Source organism: Doryrhamphus excisus, linkage group LG7, assembly GCF_037039965.1.
Source record: "Doryrhamphus excisus strain RoL-2023G ecotype Guam linkage group LG7, RoL_Dexc_Guam_v1.1, whole genome shotgun sequence".
Taxonomy (NCBI): domain Eukaryota; kingdom Metazoa; phylum Chordata; class Actinopteri; order Syngnathiformes; family Syngnathidae; genus Doryrhamphus; species Doryrhamphus excisus.
In genome coordinates this window covers 2,322,541-2,345,907 of record NC_136363.1, presented here as the reverse complement: position 1 = coordinate 2,345,907, position 23,367 = coordinate 2,322,541, and the positions used below count along the sequence as shown (strand labels likewise).

Below are 23,367 nucleotides of genomic sequence, written 5' to 3'. Positions count from 1 at the left end.
CCTGCGCACTAACCACTTTCTATGCCGCATGTCCTCCAATGAACTGCTTTGCTCAGACACAATGCAGAATGGGAAACTTCAAAACTCATATTGGTACTTCTTTGTATATTTTTAGGTACACCTTTGGAGTGTTAAGTTACTGTGTGATGAGTTTAGTGTTTTTTTGCAAGCATAAACATGGCTAATAAACTAATAGACATGTTTTTGGAATGTGGGAGGAAACCGGAGTACCCGGAGAAAACCCACGCATGCACGGGGAGAACATGCAAACTCCACACAGAGATGTTCGAGGGTGGAATTGAACTCGGGTTTCCAAGCTGCGAGGCCTGCGCGCTAACCACTCGTCCACCATGCAGCCTATTCCCATAATATTCTTGTAACATTATAACGATCTAATTATGGAACAATGCTTTTCAGGGACACACTTCCCATTCGGATCCCAGCTAGGCAGACAGTTAATGGTGGTGCCCCGTTCTCTATTGATGTGAAAATGATCCTGAGGCACCAGTTCACTGCGCCGCGTGTAGTTTCGGTAGTCAGCGCTAGAGTAACAAGCTCAGCTCATTTCCATACGCAGCATGGAGGCACTGCTGGTCTCCTGCCAGAGTAATAGCTTCAGCTGAATAAATAAATACATAATCCATGGTCCCAGCAGATACCTTCAGGGTCAGAAATAAACCCAGATGTTGGGAACAGTTGGCCGGCAGCTCATCTCCGCCGGTGTGAAGTGACAACAGACAAAGCGGGATATTAAATTTAAAAAAAAAAAAAACTCATCACACAGCAACTTAACACTCAAAAGATAGACCTCAGAAATAAACATTACATGTCTCCACCATACCCAACAAGCACATCTGCATCCTCGTCATTTACAGTGGGATCTTGAACCCCACTGCTGCCTTCTCCACTTTAGAAGTTTCTTATACAAACGTTAAACTCATCGCACAGCAACTTAACACTCAAAAGGTAGACCTCAGAAATAAACATTACATCGTAGAAGCAGAGAAAGCATAGAAAATGGTGGCCGGCACTACAATGCACCAGAGGGAGCCATATGACCTAGAGGGAGGCTAATGTCATTGCAGCGGCCCAATGAATGCATTGGTGAGAAGCAATGCCTTATGGAAAAACTTAAAAATGTTGGGGTATTATAACATGTATTGCTACACGGTTATATATTTGCGACCAATACCCTTGGAAGGTTAAGTTGCTGCGTGATGAATTTTGTGTTGTTAGCAAGATGACACTGTTAGGGTTGACAAGCTCGTTGTGAGTGCACTTGTGGTTGGCTCCGGCCAAATAAAAAGAGCTACTATTTCCTCGCTGATTTGTGAACAGTATTTACAGTAGTACTTCTGAAGTAAAAGTACATGTCACAAGATTAGAATTTAGCCATACATGAACTGCACTGCTGTAAAAGCATAAGCCGGGAGTTCAAAGTTTAAGAAAAAAGCTTATACACTGGCACTACAATGCACCAGAGGGAGCCATACGACCTAGAGGGAGGCTGATGTCATTGCAGCGGCCCAATGAATGCATTGGTGAGAATGCAAAAACTGGTTGCTGCGTGATGAATTTTGTGTTGTTAGCAAGATGACACTGTTAGGGTTGACAAGCTCGTTGCGAGTGCACTTGTGGTTGGCTCCGGCCAAAAAAAGAGCTGAGGGAGGCTGATGTCATTGCAGCGGCCCAATGAATGCATTGGTGAGAAGCAATGCCTTATGGAAAAACTTTAAAATGTTGGGGTTTATAACTTGTATTGCTACACGGTTATATATTTATTTATACCTTTGGAAGGTTAAGTTCCTGCGTGATGAATTTTGTGTTTGTTAGGAGTAAAAGTGAATTAAGCTGACATTCCAAAAATAGACTCACTTTTTGGGAGGAACCTGACCCACGTTAACCCGGACACACATGACTTTCCGGGTTTGCATCCCCACAGAGCAAGAAGCCTCATTTCCACGTCCTCGACCCACGGATGCGTTAGTGGCTGGGATGGATGAGTCCTCTATGCATTGCCCCCATGGAGCAGTCTGCCAGTGGTACACAGTACACGGGTGCTCGTTGCAGCTCCGCACTTCCTGCAAGGCACTTATGTTGGGACACTGGATTCCACCTATTTGATGACAAAATAAGAAAATGGTAAGCTAATAAACAGACGAGCAAACTCCATTTTGTATTTTCCGAAAAGAATCAATCAATGCAGAGGACATACTAACTACTTATTTTTAAAATCACAAATACTTCAACTTGTTGATATGCTAGGACTACGTTAAAAAGCCATAGCATTTCAGTATGTGGAATCAAACTATGGAACTGTTACATTTGTTTACTTCCTGCTTTCCTAATATAATTTAAGTTAAATGTTTTTAATTTTTTTTTATTTTTTTATTTTAATTTTTATCTTAGCATAATTTAAATATTTTTAATGTAAATTATAATTACTTTTAAAATACTAACTAAATAATTTAATTATTTAATTATTTAATTATTTAATTATTTAATTATTTAATTATTTAATTATTTAATTATTTAATTATTTAGTTATTTAATTATTTAATTATTTAAATTAAATTTTACATTTAAAAAATAATATTATAATTAATATTATAATAATGAATTATATTAGGATAAAAACAATTAAATTAAAATAAACAAAACAAAAACAAACTTAAATTATATTAGGAAAGCAGGAAGTGAACAAATGTAACAGTTACTGATTATCTGATTGTCTATAATTATGTCTTATTTATATCAAATTTTCTCTTATTATGTTTACTATATTGGGTAATAGGAGTGTAAAGGTGGTTAGGGGTGCTATTTCATGTCTGAAGGGCTCTAATAATGTTAAAAACTGTATTTAGAAGGTTGTAAACACCAAAAATATTCAATTTATTATGAAATTCATTTATCACATCAATTGTCTTGAAAGAATTAGCTGCAATAATTAAGAGAATTCCGTCTTTTTCCAGGATGTACGGGAAGTCCGTATCAACTTTAAGTTCTATTAATTTTTTATTTATAATTCTTTTGCATGGTTTTGGGTTTCTGGAACGGATTTTAATAGGTGTGTATGCCCCGCATCTTGACGCTATTTACTCGGAAAGAGTTTGGATCATGGACCTTTCAGGATCTGGAAACATTCCCTGCGGCAAAGTAAGAAAATAAATACCAGGAAGTAGGTGTGCAAAATAATTAGCTCCAACTATTAGCTTTTATTTGGATCTGTTAGAAAACAAACCAGCCTGAAATGCTAGCAGAGACTGACAGTAGCGCTTTCTGTTGGCTGCCAGGAAGGACTGATCGAGATAAGATAACCCCCCCCCCAGGCCCCCCCACCCCCACCTCGGACAGAATGTCAACACAGAGCCTCAAGACGTATTATGAACTCAGGTGGTGAGTACCCATGATGTGATGTGCTCTTCACCAAACAAAAACCTTGCCATTATCAGCCACCAAGCGTCACCTTGGGAACGCGGCACCCTGGAGGAAAGCCAGCCAGTATTGTCTGGAATTGAATCATACTGTATCTCGTACTACATCTTCCACCCATTTATGGGCACGAGACACATGACCAAAGACATGACTGACCTCCATGGAATGCCCTTCAGGAACATTTACACAAGATTTAATTACATTCCATCGGAGCACTCCGAGTCAGGAATAACAGGAAACACCGGCTAATGAAAATAATGAATATTTCATTTGTATCCATGTAATTTAATATGTATTTTTCATCAAACAATCACTGATTAGCAGTGACGGGATTTTGGTGTCACTTTCCCGTCTGTACTCTATAACCTTTTTTAAAATTATAAAATGATCGCTGTGTAATATGCGCATATTTTTGGAACTAAATTAAGTATTGTCTAGCATAAAAATGGCTAAATAATAAAATACAAATATAAGACGCCTTCAAAGGTGTTGTGATAGGTAGTACTCTACACTGCACTGTAAAAAATACTGTACAAAACAGGAAGTAACAAGGGATTCTCCTTCTTTTATTTATGTCTTATTTTCTCTTATTATGTCCACTACACTGGGTAATAGGAGTGTAAAGGTGACTACTACTCAAGAGGACTCTAATAATGCTAAAAAGGTTTCCAATGCGCTATAAAAATATCTAATTCATTAATAAGGAATCCTACTTCACGGAACTTCACTTATCACGGTGCGGTCTGGAACCAATAAACCACTTACTTGTATTCATTTATTTGCATCAGTATTATTTTCATTTATAAAATGTATTGTGTCTATTATATCATTTGATTATACTAATATGTATTTCTGCTAAGATACAATTAATGTAATTTTAATTTTAATTTTAATTTTAATTTTAATTTTAATTTTAATTTTAATTTTAATTTTAATTTTAATTTTAATTTTAATTTTAATTTTAATTTATTTATTTATTTTTATTGTAACTGTTGCACCTTGAGATCATTCATTTGATGTAAAGTATGTTATAAATTAAATGTATTGTGTCTATTATACCATTTGATTATACTAATATGTATTTCTGCTAAGATACAATTAATTTTAATTTTAATTTTAATTTTAATTTTAATTTTAATTTTAATTTTAATTTTAATTTTAATTTTAATTTTTATTTTAATTTATTTTTATTGTAACTATTGCACCTTGAGATCATTCATTTGATGTAAAGTATGTTATAAATTAAATTTACTATTATTATTATTATTATGCTATTATTATTATTATTGTTTTATTTGTTTTGTTTTTTATTGTAACTGTTGCACTTTGAGATCATTCATTTGATAAAAAGTGCATTATAAATTAAATCTATTATTATTATTATTTTTATTATTATTATTATTATTATTTGTTTGTTTTTTATTGTAACTGTTGCACTTTGAGATCATTCATTTGATGTAAAGTGTTTTATAAATTAAATTTATTATTATTCTTATTATTCTTATTATTCTTATTATTCTTATTATTCTTATTATTCTTATTATTCTTATTATTCTTATTATTCTTATTATTCTTATTATTTTTATTATTCTTATTATTCTTATTATTCTTGTTCTTATTATTATTATTATTAATTAAAGGAGGCTAGAGGCCTCTTATCTGGAAAAAAAGTCCTCCACATACTTATCACCTAATTCAAATAGTCTTAAGTGTCTGGGCATGTGAGTCTGCCCTTTATGGTCTCGGTCCCTCAGACGAAGAAGAGATCACCCCTCCCCCCATACGTACGTGGTTTTCTATTTGGTCTGATTATCGATGTAATTATTATGAATATTATCCACTGTGTATCATTCAAGCATTAATAAAGTCAAATACGCTTGTGTGTCCATTCACACAGAACGTGTTGGTGTGAAAAAGCCAGGAACAGCATGTTGTACAATGTGTTCTAGAAGTGAGGCAAGAGGTGTTACAATGATGGCGGGGCCCAAAAAAAAAAAAAAAAATCATCTGGAAACGCTGCCAAGCCAGGCGTGAACCATCTGGTCATTTTTTTCCCACCCCTTGAAACCAGGAAAAAGGTTTGGTATTCCAGTATGATTGGCAGCTCGGTGGGTTGGGATGTCAGACAAACAACACTCTGATCTATGTAATTCCAGCATCATTCCAGGAGCGGTTATGTCCACTGGGATTGGGATTCTTCGGATGTCTTTTTGAACCACAAAACAGAAACCCACTCACTTTGACCCCCCCCCCCCCAAAAAAAAATAATGACCCTCATTAATAATAACGTTCCCCTTCTTACCTTCTCCTGCATGATACGCCAAAATGGAGCGAGTTCTGGTTTGTTTTCCCTCTGTATTTTTCCCAGAACAGGTGTGAGAGCAGAGAGACCAGGATGTCCAAGGACTGAGGGCACAGTCCTTTGGGCAAGGCACCTCGCAGATGACTGGCATGGGAAGGATGGCATCCCGGCATAGCTGCCGTTCCACATGTACCCCTAGTGGCAAAACAACAACATAAAAAATGGATTAATATAGTATACAGGGCTGCACGGTGGTCTAGTGGTTAGCGCTGAGTTCAATCAATCCCACCCTCGGCCATCTCTGTGTGGAGTTTGTATGTTTTCTCCGAGTACTCCGGTTTCCTCCCACATTCCAAAAACATGCTAGGTTAATTAGCGACTCCAAATTGTCCATAGGTATGAATGTGAGTGTGAATGGTTGTTTGTCTATATGTGCCCTGTGATTGGCTGGCCACCAGTCCAGGGTGTACCCCGCCTTCTCGCCCGAAGACAGCTGGGATAGGCTCCAGCAAACCCCTGCGACCCTCGTGAGGATAAGCGGTAGAAAATGAATGAATGAATAAAACTAAAGCATAAAAAATAAAAAATAAAATAGTAAAAAAAATAAAAAAAAAAAATAAAAACTTAAAAAAAAAAAGAATGTTACATGCTTCCATTCCTATGTGTTGCCAAAAGTAAAAAAAAAACATTGTGAGGATAAGTGGTAGAAAATGAATGAATGAATAAAACTAAAGCATTAAAAAATAATAAAAATAGTAAAAAAAAAATAAAAATAAAAAAACTTTTAAAAAAAGAATGTTACATGCTTCCATTTCTATGTGTTGCCAAAAGTTAAAAAAAAAACTTTGTGAGGATAAGCGGTAGAAAATGAACGAATGAATAAAACTAAAGCATGAAAAAATAGTCAAAAAATAAAAATATATATTTTTTAAAAAACGAATGTTACATGCTTCCATTCCTATGTGTTGCCAAAAGTTAAAAACAAAAAACAAAAAAGCCTCATGTGGATAAGCGGTAGAAAATGAACAAATGAATGAATAAAACTAAAGCAATTTCAATGACAAAAATGTGACTAAAAAAAATCAATGATAGTCAAAAAAATAAAAATAAAAAAAAATTAATAAAAAAAAAGAATATTAAATGCTTCCAGTCCTATGTGTTACCAAAAGTAAAAAATAAATAAATAAATAAATAACAGAAAACATTGCCAGGTGTTTTACTCATCGTTTTTGACCATTTAAGTTGCCAAGAGGGTTTAGAATCTTGCCCGGCTAGCAAGTAGAAAATGAATGAATGAATAAAACTAAAGCATAAAAAAAAAAATTAAAAGTCAAAAAAATAAAAATAAAAAAAATATAAAAAAAAAGAATGTGACATGATTCCATTCCTATGTGTTGCCAAAAGTTAAAAAAAACAAAACCAAAAAACAGAAAAATGGTCGTTTTTGACCATTTAAGTTGCCAAGAGGGTCTGGAATCTTGCCTGGATGGCAAGTAAAAAATGATGAATAAATATAATATATAATACTTCAAGGTATTCATTCAATTGGGCTTTCATAATGATACCCAATTCACATATCCACATATTTTGTTATGGGAGTCAAAGAAGGGCAGACTCACATGCCTAGATAGTATTTGAATAAGATGATAAGCATGTGGTGGACTTGGTTTTGAGCTGAAATCTTCTCATTGCCACCTTAGTTTGGTAAAAATGTCCACATCATGAATAACAAAACCCTGGTTATCGATTTTGTTATAATTCACTTTTGTCCAATTTGGGCCTCAGTTCTCCTACATCGCATATCATGCGCAACAATCTGTTTTATCAGGATTGTGAGAGTGACATAAAGTTATGCAACGGCCCCTTTTTGATTGACTGTCCTCACACTCCTGTCATTCCATGACAACCCATCACCGAAGGACCGTAGCTATGAAAATGTCATGTGAAGATGAGCGAGAATGGGTCATTGTGTTCCCGATGACACGGACACAAAACCTCAGGGGAAACGGTGATCCATTTCCATCTGGAGGAGACAACAGGAGATCAATAAGATCCAATTGAGGGTACCAATGGGCTTGGCGGGGGTGGGGGAGTTCAATTAATGGCTTCCTTGCAATAGATAATGGTTGTCCTTCGAGTGGCTCCATGACATCTGCGTCTTTTTGGGAAATACCGCTTGACCAATTGCTTATGAAAAATTTTAACTGTTGTTTTTTTTACCAAATATTTCAACTTTTTTGTGAAATAATCTTTGTAAATTTTGTTATTTATTGTCATAATATTGTGACTTTATTCCCATAATAATGTTCATTTTTTCCTCAATCTAATTTTCAAAAACAATACACCTTCATTTTGTTTTGTTTGTTTTTCATAATATTACAACTACAACTACAAAAAATAAGTAGTTTTTCTACTTTTTTTCTCGGCGCAATAAGATTTGTTTTTTGTAAATATTTTGACTTTACGCTTGTAAAAATTCAGCTTTTTATTTGTGTTGTTGTATTTTAACAATTTCATTATTGTTTTTGTTAATTTTCTTATTGTAATTATGACTTTATTCCCATATTGTGATCTTGTAAAATGACTTTTTCGCCAACATAACCCCCCCTAAAAAAAATTTTTTAAATATATAAAAAAAATTAAAAATATTACAAGTTTAAAAAAAGGCTGTTTACAATATTTAAAATTTATGCTACTAAAATTTTTTTTGTTCAAGTGCAACTTTTTTCTGTCAGTATTTTGACTTTACACTGCAGATTTTTTTCTATTTTGCTGTTTTTTTTTTACCTTTCTTGTGAAATTACATTTTTAGAATGTTTTGAAAAGGTTTGCTTTTCCATTCAAGTTTGCTAATATGAGTTATAATTATGAACTAAAATACATAATTACATAATAATAATGATCTGCTCGAAAAACCAAGTCCTCCACATGCTTATCACCTGATTCAAGTTGCCAGGTGTTTCACTTGTCGTTTTTGACCATTTAAGTTGCCAAGAGGGTCTGGAATTTTGCCCAGCTAGCAAGCAGAAAATGAATGAATGAATAAAACTAAAGCATCAAAAACATTTAAAAAGTCAAAAAAAAAAAACTTAAAAATAATAATGTTACATGCTTCCCATTCCTGTGTTGCCAAAAGTAAAAAAAAAACTTCATAATAATAATGATAATAATATAATATAATAAAATAATAATGATGTGCTCAAAAAAACAAGTCCTCCACATGCTTATCACCTGATTCAAATAGCCGTGTGTCTAGACTCGTGAGTCTGCCCTTCTTTGTCTCCATCTCTCAGAGAAAGGGCTACACCACTCTTGCATATGTGGTTATATATATATATTAGCTAATTATCATTATTATTATTATTATTATGCTATTTTAGCTTGCTATGCTATTTTTCTCTAGATGCCATCTGTTCAGGTTGTATTAATTTTTTTTAAATCTCATTATTCTCAAAGAACTTGTCTCTCAGACTCTTACAATTTGTAATTTTACCAACATTCTCCCAATAAATGTGCATCAGAATTTCCAAAAACACACCAGCGATCCAAATATAAGACTGCATATTCCAGATTAGAGTCACGCCGTCCACACGATCTTCCAAGGACGATGTCCATGTGATGTTCAAGGCGAACCGACAATTAATCGTAGCGAACACGTCCGTGTGGAACGTGGAAGACGGTCCTTATTATGCGATTTTTTTTCCTGCTCTCTCCCAGGAGCCCTCATTAGCCCTTGGTGTTGTAATTTATTATTTTCATGTCATGTTCTCTTTCTCCTTCTTCCCAAGTAAAAGACCGTAATTCTTACATCACGCTACGACAACGAGAACAATTCTGTCAAGGTATATTTATATTGATTTTTTTTTTTTTTTATGATTTGCTTTTCCTGAACCGCTTGCAAAAGTATTACAAATTACAGTTTGATGATCAGAGATGCAGCCGTGATGTAGAAATTCATGCATCTGGTGTTGGGTAGCAGGAGCGAGTCCGTCCCTGCTGACATTGGGAAGGACGTGAGGACACTCTGAATGCATCATCAGTCAATACCAGGAATATCAGCAGGAATTCTTCCCTACTATATATACTTTCATTGTCCTGATACGTGCAGTACAAAATAAAACATGGAAAAATTAATGTATTAATGTATGGTGTCAAGGCTGCACGGTGGTCATGTGGTTAGCACGCAAACCTCACAGCGAGGACACCCGGGTTCAATTCCACCCTTGCATGTTATCCACGTGCATGCGTGGGTTTTATCCGGGTATTCCGGTTTCCTCCCACATTCCGAAAACATGCTAGGTTAATTAGCGACTTCAAATTGTCCATAGGTATGAATGTGAGTGTGAATGAGAACAAACACTTTGCTAACGGCACTCGATTCATCACACTGCAACTTAATACTCAAAAGGTTTCCTCCCACATTCCAAAAACATGTCTACTATGTCTATTAGTTTATTTAGCCATGTTTATGCTTGCAAAAAAACACAAAACTCATCACACAGTAACTTAACACTCCAAAGGTGTACCTAAAAAAAACCAGAGTACTCCGGTTTCCTCCCACATTCCAAAAACATGCTAGGTTAATTAGCGACTTCAAATTGTCCATAGGTATGAATGTGAGTGTGAATGAGAACAAACACTTTGCTAACAGCACTCGATTCATCACACTGCAACTTAATACTCAAAAGGTTTCCTCCCACATTCCAAAAACATGTCTACTATGTCTATTAGTTTATTTAGCCATGTTTATGCTTGCAAAAAAACACAAAACTCATCACACAGTAACTTAACACTCCAAAGGTGTACCTAAAAAAAACCAGAGTACTCCGGTTTCCTCCCACATTCCAAAAACATGCTAGGTTAATTAGCGACTTCAAATTGTCCATAGGTATGAATGTGAGTGTGAATGAGAACAAACACTTTGCTAACGGCACTCGATTCATCACACTGCAACTTAATACTCAAAAGGTTTCCTCCCACATTCCAAAAACATGTCTATGTCTATTAGTTTATTTAGCCATGTTTATGCTCGCAAAAAAAACCACTAAACTCATCACACAGTAACTTAACACTCCAAAGGTGTACCAAAAAAAAACCAGAGTACTCCGGTTTCCTCCCACATTCCAAAAACATGCTAGGTTAATTAGCGACTTCAAATTGTCCATAGGTATGAATGTGAGTGTGAATGAGAACAAACACTTTGCTAACAGCACTCGATTCATCACACTGCAACTTAATACTCAAAAGGTTTCCTCCCACATTCCAAAAACATGTCTATGTCTATTAGTTTATTTAGCCATGTTTATGCTCGCAAAAAAAACACTAAACTCATCACACAGTAACTTAACACTCCAAAGGTGTACCTAAAAAAAAACAGAGTACTCCGGTTTCCTCCCACATTCCAAAAACATGCTAGGTTAATTAGCGACTTCAAATTGTCCATAGGTATGAATGTGAGTGTGAATGTCTTACTGAGAACAGACACTTTGCTAACAGCACTTGATTCATCACACTGCAACTTAATACTCAAAAGGTTTCCTCCCACATTCCAAAAACATGTCTATGTCTATTAGTTTATTTAGCCATGTTTATGCTTGCAAAAAAACACTAAACTCATCACACAGTAACTTAACACTCCAAAGGCGTACCTAAAAATATACAAAGAAGTACCAATATGAGTTTTGAAGTTTCCCATTCTGCATTGTGCCTGAGTAAAGCAGTTCATTGGAGGACATGCGGCTTAGAAAGTGGTTAGTGCGCAGGACACGCAGCTAGGAGACCCGAGTTCAATTCCACCCTTGAACATCTCTGTGTGGAGTTTGCATGTTATCCCTGTGTATGTGTCGGTTTTATCCGGGTACTCCGGTTTCCTCCCACATTCCAAAAACATGCTAGGTTAATTAGCGAATACAAACTGTCCATAGTTATGAATGTGAGTGTGAATGGTTGTTTGTCTATATGTGCCCTGGGATTGGCTGGCCACCAGTCCAGGGTGTACCCCGCCTCTCGCCTGAAGACAGCTGGGATAGGTTCCAGCACCCCCCGCGACCCTCGTGAGGTAGAAAATGAGTGTTCTCGCTCATATTGTACTCAGACACTTTGTGTTGACGTTTTCCTATGTAGCATTTTTAGTGCAGGAGGAACTTTTGTTGTGTTCGAGTCTGTGTCTGTCTCGGCACTGTTAGCATAACGACCATCTGAACGCCATAACAACATCAAAACACCGGTGGTCATCAGGTTCACCTTCAAGGTGACAATAAGGCAACAAACTCACCATCACTGTTGACACACTGGACTTGAGGATTCTGTGTTCCTGGCCCACATTCCTTCTCATTATCCGGGATGCACTCTTCCAGTTTGACCACCAACCAGTCATAGCAGCTGGGGTCTTCGCAGGGTATGGCTTCCACCAGATGGGGGCAGTTCCCTGTTCCGCCTGTTGGATCGTTAACAATCTTCCTCTTTCTCATTTTGAAACCTGTTCAAAAGGAAAGACCGGTATCAGGTTATTGGAAGATGGAAGAAGTGATTACATTTTGGAGGTGATCCGGATCACCGTCTGGATCCTGGAATTCTTTAACATTCTTTAATATTCTTTAAAATCGGATTTATATATGTTGTACTTTTACAAACAATTGTATTTGTTTTTAAAAATCACCTGTATAACAATATTAATAATGTCCAAGGTGAATTCATTAGGAATTTTCTCAAGGAAATTCGGAAAAACATAATTACATGCATCCAAATCATGCAAAAATGAAAAAAAAAAAAAATCAAAATTTCAAAAAATTAGATATTTCACTTGTGGTTATTGAACATATAGCAAACATAATGAGGTACTAAATATGTTTTATATGCTCTTACTACAAAAATATTCCATTCCTAAATAGGGAATCCTACTTTGTGGAAATTCACTCATGATGGTCGGGTCTGGAACCAATTAAGTGTGATAAACGAGGGATTAGTGTAAATATATGACCCACTGTAACGACAATACAATAACTACAAAATTTTAAGCGGGAATAAACGCATAGGGAATGTATCGTTCCTACGGAATGTGAACTAAATTGGTCGTTCCCTGCATGTGTATACAGGTGATCCAGGTCCTGGGAAGAGGCGGCTGTCAACCCCATCCGATCCGAGGTCACTCACCCACTAATCCACACTTCTGTTCAGACCCGATAACGGCAGTAGAGGAGGGAGATGGAGGCGGCAGAATCAAACCTTTTTTTTTTTTTTTTACATCATCTTGGCCTTCCTCTAAAACCTTTTTATTTAATCAGGCAGTTTAGCTGAACACATGCTGCCTTGTGTCTGGACCCCCTGATGGAGGACTTATCCTCGAAGAAGGGGGGGGGTTGGAGTCATGGAAGATGAGACTTATATATCAGGCATCGCACCCGTAACAATCTGCTGCGGGTATTAAGAATGGCGGGTGCTCCTGTCAGTGCTGGGGGCGGGGCGGGGGGGGGGGGGGGGGGGGGCGTCATTTTTGATGGGGGCAATCGTATTTTCGACATCTCGAAGATGAGACAGAAGAAAACAGCGTTTCATCCCCAGCGTAAACACGCAACTGACACGGCTTTCAAATACAGTGGAACCTTGGTTAGTGTAAGCCATGGTTTCGGTTAAAGTTTATCTCGGCTTGCCTGCATTTTCCGGTTAGCATACAACACGGCACATATCTTATTAATAACCCCACCACAAAAAGATGGAGCGGCTATTCTGTTTATGAATACGGAATCCTACTTAATCATTTTTGGATCTGGAATCAATTAACCGGAAAAAATTAGGGATTCGGCCAAATCTGGAAATATAATTTTATATAATTTCATGAAGGGCTGCACGGCGGTCGAGTGGTTAGCATGTAGACCTGCAACCTACCTGAGTGGTGTAGCCTCCTTCTCTGAGAGATGGAGACAAAGAAGGGCAGACTCACGTGTCTAAACACACGGCTATTTGAATCAGGTGATAAGAATGTGGAGGACTTGGTTTTTCGAGCAGATCATTATTATGTTAGCAAAAATAATTATGTATTTTAGTTCATAATTATAACTCATGGGCGAGTGGTCGAGTGGTTAGCACGCAGACCTCACAGCTAGGAAAACCCGGGTTCAATCCCACCCTCGGCCATCTCTGCGTGGGTTTTCTCCGGGTACTCCGGTTTCCTCCCACATTCCAAAAAACATGCTAAGTTAATTAGCCACTCCAAATTGGCCATAGGTATGAAAGTCAGTGTGAATGTCTTACTGAGAACAAACACTAACAGCACTCGATTCATCACACTGCAACTTAATACTCAAAAGGTTTCCTCCCACATTCCAAAAACTTGTCCATGTCTATTAGTTTATTTAGCCATGTTTATGCTTGCAAAAAACACTAAACTCATCACACAGTAACTTAACACTGCAAAGGTGTACCTAAAAATATACAAACAAGTACCAATATGAGTTTTGACGTTTCCCATTCTGCATTGTGTCTGAGCAAAGCAGTTCATTGGAGGACATGCGGCATAGAAAGTGGTTAGTGTGCAGGCCACACAGCTAAGAGACCCGGGTTCAATTCCACCCTCGGACATCTCTGTGTGGAGTTTGCATGTTCTCCTCGTGCATGCGTGGGTTTTCTCCGGGTACTCCGGTTTCCTCCCACATTCCAAAAACATGCTAGGTTAATTAGCCACTCCAAATTGTCCATAGGTATGAATGTGAGTGTGAATGGTTGTTTGTCTATATGTGCCCTGTGATTGGCTGGCCACCAGTCCAGGGTTTACCCCGCCTCTCGCCCGAAGACAGCTGGGATAGGCTCCAGCACCCCCGCGACCCTTGCGAGGATACACAGTAGAAAATAAATGACCGAATGAACAATTTCATGGAGCATGATTTATTAGCTTACCTTTCTTCGCACTTTGATCCTGGCAGTTTTCATAGGTGCAGGGTCCCCAGGCAGTCCAGGATGATACCTCACACTGAACCGGACAGTTGATATGGCAGAGTTGGGTGGTGTTGGGGGGGACCCCCACACACAGATCGCTGTCCACTGGCCGCAATACTGAATGAGGCACACAAAAACATTCCAATATCAGAGTAGAGATAATATGTGTACATGGTACTTGGGAGCCTGAAAGGATGCCTGCGGAATGGAGCCCCCCCCCCCGGCCAACATTTTCAACAAGCGTTGAATCAATTGCTGTTGGACTGCTCAGCTTGCCTTGGAAGACTTTTCGACCTTCATACAAGCAGGCCCCATACATCAGGTCATGCTTAAAGACTAAGTAGGACAGCTCTCATCTGACTAGATAGGACAGCTCTTTGTCACCACAAAAGACAGAAACTGGGAACATGTTTCACCTCTCATACAAGCAGGCTTCATCAGTTCATGCTAAAATACTAGGTAGGACAGCTTTAGTCTGACTAGATAGGACAGCTCTCATCTGACTAGATAGGACAGTTCTTTGTCACCACAAAAGACAGAAACTGGGAAGATGTTTCACCTCTCATACAAGCAGGCTCCATCAGTTCGTGCTAAAATACTAGGTAGGACAGCTTTAATCTGACTAGATAGGACAGCTCTTTGTCACCACAACAGATTGACATTGGGAATATTTTTCGACTCTCATACAAGCAGGCTCCATCAGTTCATGCTAAAATACTAGGTAGGACAGCTTTAATCTGACTAGATAGGACAGCTCTTTGTCACCACAACAGACTGACACTGGTAATATTTTTCGCCTCTTCATACAAGCAGGCTCCATCAGTTCATGCTAAAATACTAGGTAGGACAGCTTTAATCTGACTAGATAGGACAGCTCTTTGTCACCACAACAGACTGACACTGGTAATATTTTTCGCCTCTCACACAAGCAGGCTCCATCAGTTCATGCTAAAATACTAGGTAGGACAGCTTTAATCTGACTAGATAGGACAGCTCTTTGTCACCACAACAGACTGACACTGGTAATATTTTTCGCCTCTCACACAAGCAGGCTCCATCAGTTCATGCTAAAATACTAGGTAGGACAGCTTTAATCTGACTAGATAGGACAGCTCTTTGTCACCACAAAAGACAGAAACTGGGAACATGTTTCACCTCTCATACAAGCAGGCTTCATCAGTTCATGCTAAAATACTAGGTAGGACAGCTTTAGTCTGACTAGATAGGACAGCTCTCATCTGACTAGATAGGACAGCTCTTTGTCACCACAAAAGACAGAAACTGGGAAGATGTTTCACCTCTCATACAAACAGGCTCCATCAGTTCGTGCTAAAATACTAGGTAGGACAGCTTTAATCTGACTAGATAGGACAGCTCTTTGTCACCACAACAGACTGACACTGGTAATATTTTTCGCCTCTCATACAAGCAGGCTCCATCAGTTCATGCTAAAATACTAGGTAGGACAGCTTTAATCTGACTAGATAGGACAGCTCTTTGTCACCACAACAGACTGACACTGGTAATATTTTTCGCCTCTTCATACAAGCAGGCTCCATCAGTTCGTGCTAAAATACTAGGTAGGACAGCTTTAATCTGACTAGATAGGACAGCTCTTTGTCACCACAACAGACTGACACTGGGAATATTTTTCGCCTCTCATACAAGTAGGCTCCATCAGTTCATGCTAAAATACTAGGTAGGACAGCTTTAATCTGACTAGATAGGACAGCTCTTTGTCACCACAAAAGAGTGAAATCTTGCCTCAACCTTATAGGATAAATACTTCTTGCACAAAACCTACACTCATGCTGTCCTATCTAGTTGTTAAGCATAAACTAAGGCTTGACTAAAAACGTGTACATAGAATAAACTCCATAAGAAGGAAGTGGACCATTTTTCCAATGTTAAGCCGTTCGAGTCCATATCTTTTCACACGGACTGAGCAGTCATGTGATTCATTACCAGCGTTTGGAGGACAAGTGTTCTCTTTGTGGTCCTCCTTGAGTCGGCTTCACACAAACACAAAGGCGGATGAATGATGCCAACCTTGAGCAGGTACGGAACACTGCGCCGGATGCTGGAGGCTTTACTGCGTTCGACTTCCAGCTGACAAATTTGGACCCTCGGATGCTGCCTGCCTCAATTCAAAAGTATTCAAAAGTACACTAAAATACATGTCACTGCCATGTAACAGACTGTGTTTACTTCATATACTTTCAAGGTGCAGTTCATGAACGAATCTTACTTATTGTGTGGAAATATGGGCTTATAATAACTATAAAAGCAATCTTTACTCGCTAAATGTACTGCAAAGAAGGTCAGTAAGGATAATTCAGAGTTATTGTCATTGTCATATCACCTCGTACTTTGGTACGTGACAAAAATTAAAATTAAAAAAACATATTTATTTTAAATTATTATTAATTTATTAAAATTAATTATTACTTTTAATTATTACATTATAGTAGGGTTAAAATGTAATAAAACATATTCAATTTAAATTATTATTAATTTATTATAATTAATTATTTTTTATGATTAAATTATATTGGGATTAAAATAAAAAAAACATACAAAAACAAATTTTAATTATTAAATTATATTAAGATTAAAATAAAAACATATTTATTTTAAATTATTATTAATTTATTATAATTACTTATTATTATTTTAAATTATTAAATTATATTAGGATTAAAATAAAATTAAAAAAACAAAAAAAACTTAAAAATTATATTAGGAAAGCAGGAAGTGAACAAATGTAACAGTTACTGATTGTAAAAGTACCAGATGGAGGGGTAATTAAAATTAAAATTAAAATTAAAATTAAAATTAAAATTAAAATTAAAATTAAAATTAAAATTAAAATTAAAATTAAAATTAAAATTAAAACAAACTTAAATTATATTAGAATACAAATTAAATTTGAAATAAAAAAAAATAAATTAAAATAAACACTAAAACTATATTAGGAAAGCAGGAAGTGAACAAATGTAACAGTTAGTGATTGTAAAAGTACCAGATGGAGGGGTAGGATTTAATAAGCTTTGCTTCTTCCTACTCCTTTTGGACATGTGGAACTGGGAACTGATTATGGGATGCATTCAATTGTAATCTGATGCATGTTCAAATGAAATTAAACCATTACCATTGCCAATTAACCTAGCATGTTTTTAGAATGTGGGAGGAAACCGGGGTACAAATAAAAATAAATAAAAATACTAAAAATAAAAATAAATGTAAAAAATAAAAAACAAAAAAACCCAACTTAAACTATATTATGAAAGCAGGAAGTGAACAAATGTCACAGTTAGTGATTGTAGAAGTACCAGATGGAGGGGTAGGATTTAATAAGCTTTGCTTCTTCCTACTCCTTTTGGACATGTGGAACTGTGAACTGATTATGGGATGCATTCAATTGTAATCTGATGCATGTTCAAATGAAATTAAACCATTACCATTACCAAATGCTCTACTGTCTTTTGTGATGTTCGGAGTCTCTCGTAATGAGAATGAGGAAGTGTCATTCCCAGTATGAACGGATACATGTGTGTGTGTTGGAATTGTACTTCTCTTGATGCGTTTGGAATGGCCAAAAAAAGTAAGGTAATTAATGAAATAAATGAGTTAACACAGCGCTAGTTATTATTATATACACCAGTTATGAAGTTAACACTCAAGTGGGCGAGACCCAACATGGTTTCCTGTTCCATCCTGGCAATATTCCGAGCAGCAAATGGCGGAAAGTGTGAGATTCGATGCCGTTAGCGGAAATGTGACACCGACGGATAAAAGCGTGTATAGCTGGTAGCGAGCAGCTGAGCTGAATCGTCGTCAGTAGAAGACGCCAGTTGAGCGTTCCTGGCCAGATGGACCAGAGACTTATTGTGTGGATGTAAAAAATCACGGGCGTGCTACCAAAAGCTCTTCCAGGCTCGGTGTACTGTACACAGTAACGCTTCCAATTTAGGTGAAAGCTCATTTTTCATCTCCCGTCCTTCTCTGCATGGCTTTTGCGTGCATATTAGCATATTCATAGAGTAGTGCCCCAGATTTAATATGAAGGGAGAACCACTTTAATTCTCATCTATGGCCCACATGTGGCTGGGAAAAGCAAGTGAGGAGGGGGGCAGACTGCAACACAATATGGCGGAGATAAAGTTGTGTTTACATACGCTTATTATGTGCATGAATGTAATATTAACCGGGGCCATGAATTATTTATTTCTACCATTTTTCCCCTTGGTGGGGAGATCAGATCACTGATCTGGTGAACGTTTGAGCTCACATTTTACCTTCTTTGCTTTTGAGAGAACTGAAGTTGGACGACGGTGTGTCCACACTGGCCTGGACGCAGTAGACCTCCCGGGTCTGAAAGCCGCCTCCACACAAGCCTGTTTGATTCCCTCTGCGACGATCCTGTTGGCTCAGCAGCATATCCACCCTGCACTCCGTCCACTCCGTCGTCTTCCAGCTGTAACTGTGGACGGACGTGACGTCGATTAAACAGCAATTTAACCTTATTTGTGACTCATAGCATTAACCATGTCTAACGATGGCGGCCATTGTGGAGGTTTATTGAACTTTGAACTGCATTTCGTGAAAGTAAACAGAGGTTAGTTACCGTATTTTCTGGACTATAAGTCGCTCCGAGGTATAAGTCGCACAAGGCCAAAAATGCATAATTAGGTAGAAAAAAACATACATAAATCACACTGGAGTATAAGTCGCACAAGGCCAAAAATGCATAATTAGGTAGAAAAAAAACATACATAAGTCACACTGGAGTATAAGTCGCACAAGGCCAAAAATGCATAATTAGGGAGAAAAAAAAACATACATAAGTCGCACTGGAGTATAAGTCGCACAAGGCCAAAAATGCATAATTAGGTAGAAAAAAAACATACATAAGTCACACTGGAGTATAAGTCGCACAAGGCCAAAAATGCATAACTAGGTAGAAAAAAAACATACATAAGTCACACAAGGCCAAAAATGCATAATTAGGTAGAAAAAAAACATACATAAGTCGCACTGGAGTATAAGTCGCACAAGGCCAAAAATGCATAATTAGGTATAAAAAAAACATACATAAGTCACACTGGAGTATAAGTCGCACAAGGCCAAAAATGCATAATTAGGGAGAAAAAAAAACATACATAAGTCGCACTGGAGTATAAGTCGCACAAGGCCAAAAATGCATAATTAGGTAGAAAAAAAACATACATAAGTCACACTGGAGTATAAGTCGCACAAGGCCAAAAATGCATAATTAGGTGGAAAAATCATACATAAGTCGCACTGAAGTCACATTTTTTGCGAGTAATTTGACCAAAACAGACATTACGTCATCGTGGAAGGCAAATTCTAACATTATTAAAAGAATAGAGAACAGGCTAAATTGGTTATGCTATATGCTAACACAATAGTTATTCAGCTACATGAAAAATAAATATGAAGTTACTCTGGAGTATAAGTCGCATTTTTTGTTGGTCATTTATTTTACAAACTACTTGACCAAAACAAACATTGCGTCATCTGGAAAGGAAGTTCGAACATTAATAAAAGAATAGAGAACAGGCTGAATTGGTTATGCTATATGCTAACACAATGGTTATTCCGCTACACGAAAAATAAACATGAAGTTACTCTGGAGTATAAGTCGCATTTTTTGCGGGTAATTTATTTTACAAACTACTTGACCAAAACAGACATTACGTCAGCTTGAAAGGCAAGTTCTAACAATAAAAGAATAGAGAACTGGATAAATTGGTTATGCTATATGCTAACACAATGGTTATTCCGCTACACAAAAAATAAACATGAAGTTACTCTGGAGTATAAGTCGCATTTTTTGCGGGTAATTTATTTTACAAACTACTTGACCAAAACAGACACTATGTCATATTGAAAGCCAAATTCTAACAATAAAAGAATAGAGAACAGAACAAAATTGGTTATGCTATATGCTAACACAATGGTTATTCAGCTACACGAAAAATAAACATGAAATTACTCTGGAGTATAAGTCTCATTTTTTGCGGGTAATTTATTTTACAAACTACTTGACCAAAACAAACATTGCGTCATCTGGAAAGGAAGTTCGAACATTAATAAAAGAATAGAGAACAGGCTGAATTGGTTATGCTATATGCTAACACAATGATTATTCAGCTACACGTAAAATAAACATGAAATTACTCTGGAGTATAAGTCGCATTTTTTGCGGGTAATTTATTTTCCAAACTACTTGACCAAAACAGACGTTACGTCATCTTGTAAGGCAAGTTCTAACAATAAAAGAATAGCGAACAGGCTAAATTGGTTATGCTATATGCTAACACAATGGTTAAAATAAACATGAAGTCGCTCTGGAGTATAAGTCGCATTTTTTGCGGGTAATTTATTTTACAAACTACTTGACCAAAACAGACGTTACGTCATCTTGGAAAGGAAGTTCTAACATTAGCAAAAGAATAGCGAACAGGCTAAATTGGTTATGCTATATGCTAACAAAATGATTATTTAGCTACACAAAAAATAAACACGAAGCCGCTTTGGAGTATAAGTTGCAGGAACAGCCAACCTATGAAAAAAAGTGTGACTTATATTCCGGAAAATACGGTAATTCCTGTGGTTTTTAGGTTAGCGAACTGCATCAGCAAATACCCGGAAGTCAGAAATATGGAACCCTGATAACGGCCTACATTCTTTCGGACTAAGAATTGTTGTACGGATGAAAACAGAAAACGTTTTTTTATGCTACGTCAAAAAGAACATGTGATAAAAGGCCTCACTCACGCAACGCAGGGTGGCGCCGTTTCTCCATGGGAACTACACGGCTGCTTCTCCTCCAACTCGGGACACTCGGATCCTCCTCCAATGGGGAACTGGCTGACTTTCCTTGTCCGTGTCTGCTCTCCCTTGGGTCCGTTAGGGTCGTAGCATTCCTGGGAGCAAGCCGACCACTCAGACCAGTCGGTCACGTCACAGTCTTTGGACATGACGCACGCTTGGTAGGTGACTGGAAGCGATTCATGGGAGCAGAGGCTGGAAATGAGGAAGAACCAAGTACCAGAAGACTAAGTACCACAAGTACCACAAGTACCACAAGGTATCAAGTACCATCCCAAAAGAACATTAACAAACATCGATACTCATAAGGTTCAGAACCGATGACAATGATATGTAATACCATAAGTCAGGGGTGGGCAAACTACGGCAAGGGGCCCACATGCGGCCCGCCGAGTGTTTGAATCCGGCCCTCCAGTTGCTTTTGAAGTATTTCAACTTTTAACATACAAACTGAGGCTGCACGGCAATCTAGTGGTTAACGTGCAGACCTTACGGCTAGGAGACCAGAGTTCAATCCCATGCTCGATCATCTCTGTGTGGAGTTTGCATGTTCTCCCCGTGCATGCGTGTTTTTTTTCCGGGTACTCCGGTTTCGTTCCACATTCCAAAAACATGCTAGGTTAATTAGCCACTCCAAATTGTCCATGTGAGTGTGAATGTCTTACTGAGAACAAACAGCACTCGATTCATCACACTGCAGCTTAATACTCAAAAGGTGTATAAAACAAATACACAAACATGCCCCAAACATGCCGAATGGTTAGCATGTCGGCCACACAGTTAGGAGATCGCGAAAACGTGGGTTCGATTCTCATTGTGGAGTTTGCATGTTCTCCCCGTGCATGCATGTTTTTTTTCCAGGTACTCTGGTTTCATTCCACATTCCAAAAACATGCTAGGTTAATTAGCCACTCCAAATTGTCCATGTGAGTGTGAATGTCTTACTGAGAACAAACAGCACTCGATTCATCACACTGCAACTTAATACTCAAAAAGTGTATAAACAAATACACAAACATGCCCCAAACATGCCGAATGGTTAGCATGTCGGCCACACAGTTAGGAGATCGCGAAGACGTGGGTTCGATTCTCATTGTGGAGTTTGCATGTTCTCCCCGTGCGTGCATGTTTTTTTTCCGGGTACTCCGGTTTCCTCCCACATTCCAAAAACATACTAGATTAATTAGCCACTCCAAATTGTCCATAGGTATGAATGTGAGTGTGAATGTCTTACTGAGAACAAACAGCACTCGATTCATCACACAGCAACTTAATACTCAAAAGGTGTATAAAACAAATACACAAACATGCCGCAAACATGCCGAATGGTTAGCATGTAGGCCACATAGTTCGGAGATCGGGAAGACGTGGGTTCGATTCTCATTGTGGAGTTTGCATGTTCTCCCCCAAAAACATGCTAGGTTAATTAGCCACTCCAAATTGTCCATAGGTATGAATGTGAGTGTGAATGGTTGTTTGTCTATATGTGCCCTGTGATTGGCTGGCCACCAGTCCAGGGTGTACCCCGCCTCTCGCCCGAAAATGAATAAATGAAAATGTATAAAAATGAAATGAAATAAAATACATATAATAAATCAATATAATGAAAGCATCATAGTCTATTTGAACACCGGATTTTGACAAGTGGTATTTGCTTGAAGTTTGATCATCCGTGGCATGTGACCTTGCCTCAGACGTTCAGAGAGAATGCATCAGCGATGTCTTTTCTTTTTTTTTCTAAGGGTGTAATGGCCATTGCTCACAGGCTTCTGTTAAAGCTGAATGGCTACTGAGAGACAGAACCAGGCCAGTCATCTAACAAAGACGCGACACTGACCTCA

General features: G+C 37.6%; 1 protein-coding gene across 1 annotated transcript in view; it reads right to left on the bottom strand.

Moving 5' to 3' along the window:
• The window catches only part of thsd7aa (thrombospondin, type I, domain containing 7Aa), a 78,769-nt gene that overhangs the window by 27,903 nt on the left and 27,499 nt on the right, over positions 1–23,367 (bottom strand). Inside the window, exons 3-8 of the mRNA XM_058046785.2 lie at positions 21,473–21,721; positions 18,967–19,151; positions 14,630–14,785; positions 12,012–12,215; positions 5,738–5,932; positions 1,876–2,116 (exon numbers count right to left, since the gene is read on the bottom strand). Coding sequence (XP_057902768.2) covers positions 1,876–2,116; positions 5,738–5,932; positions 12,012–12,215; positions 14,630–14,785; positions 18,967–19,151; positions 21,473–21,721 — 1,230 coding nt within the window. The remainder of the gene's footprint in view (positions 1–1,875; positions 2,117–5,737; positions 5,933–12,011; positions 12,216–14,629; positions 14,786–18,966; positions 19,152–21,472; positions 21,722–23,367) is intronic.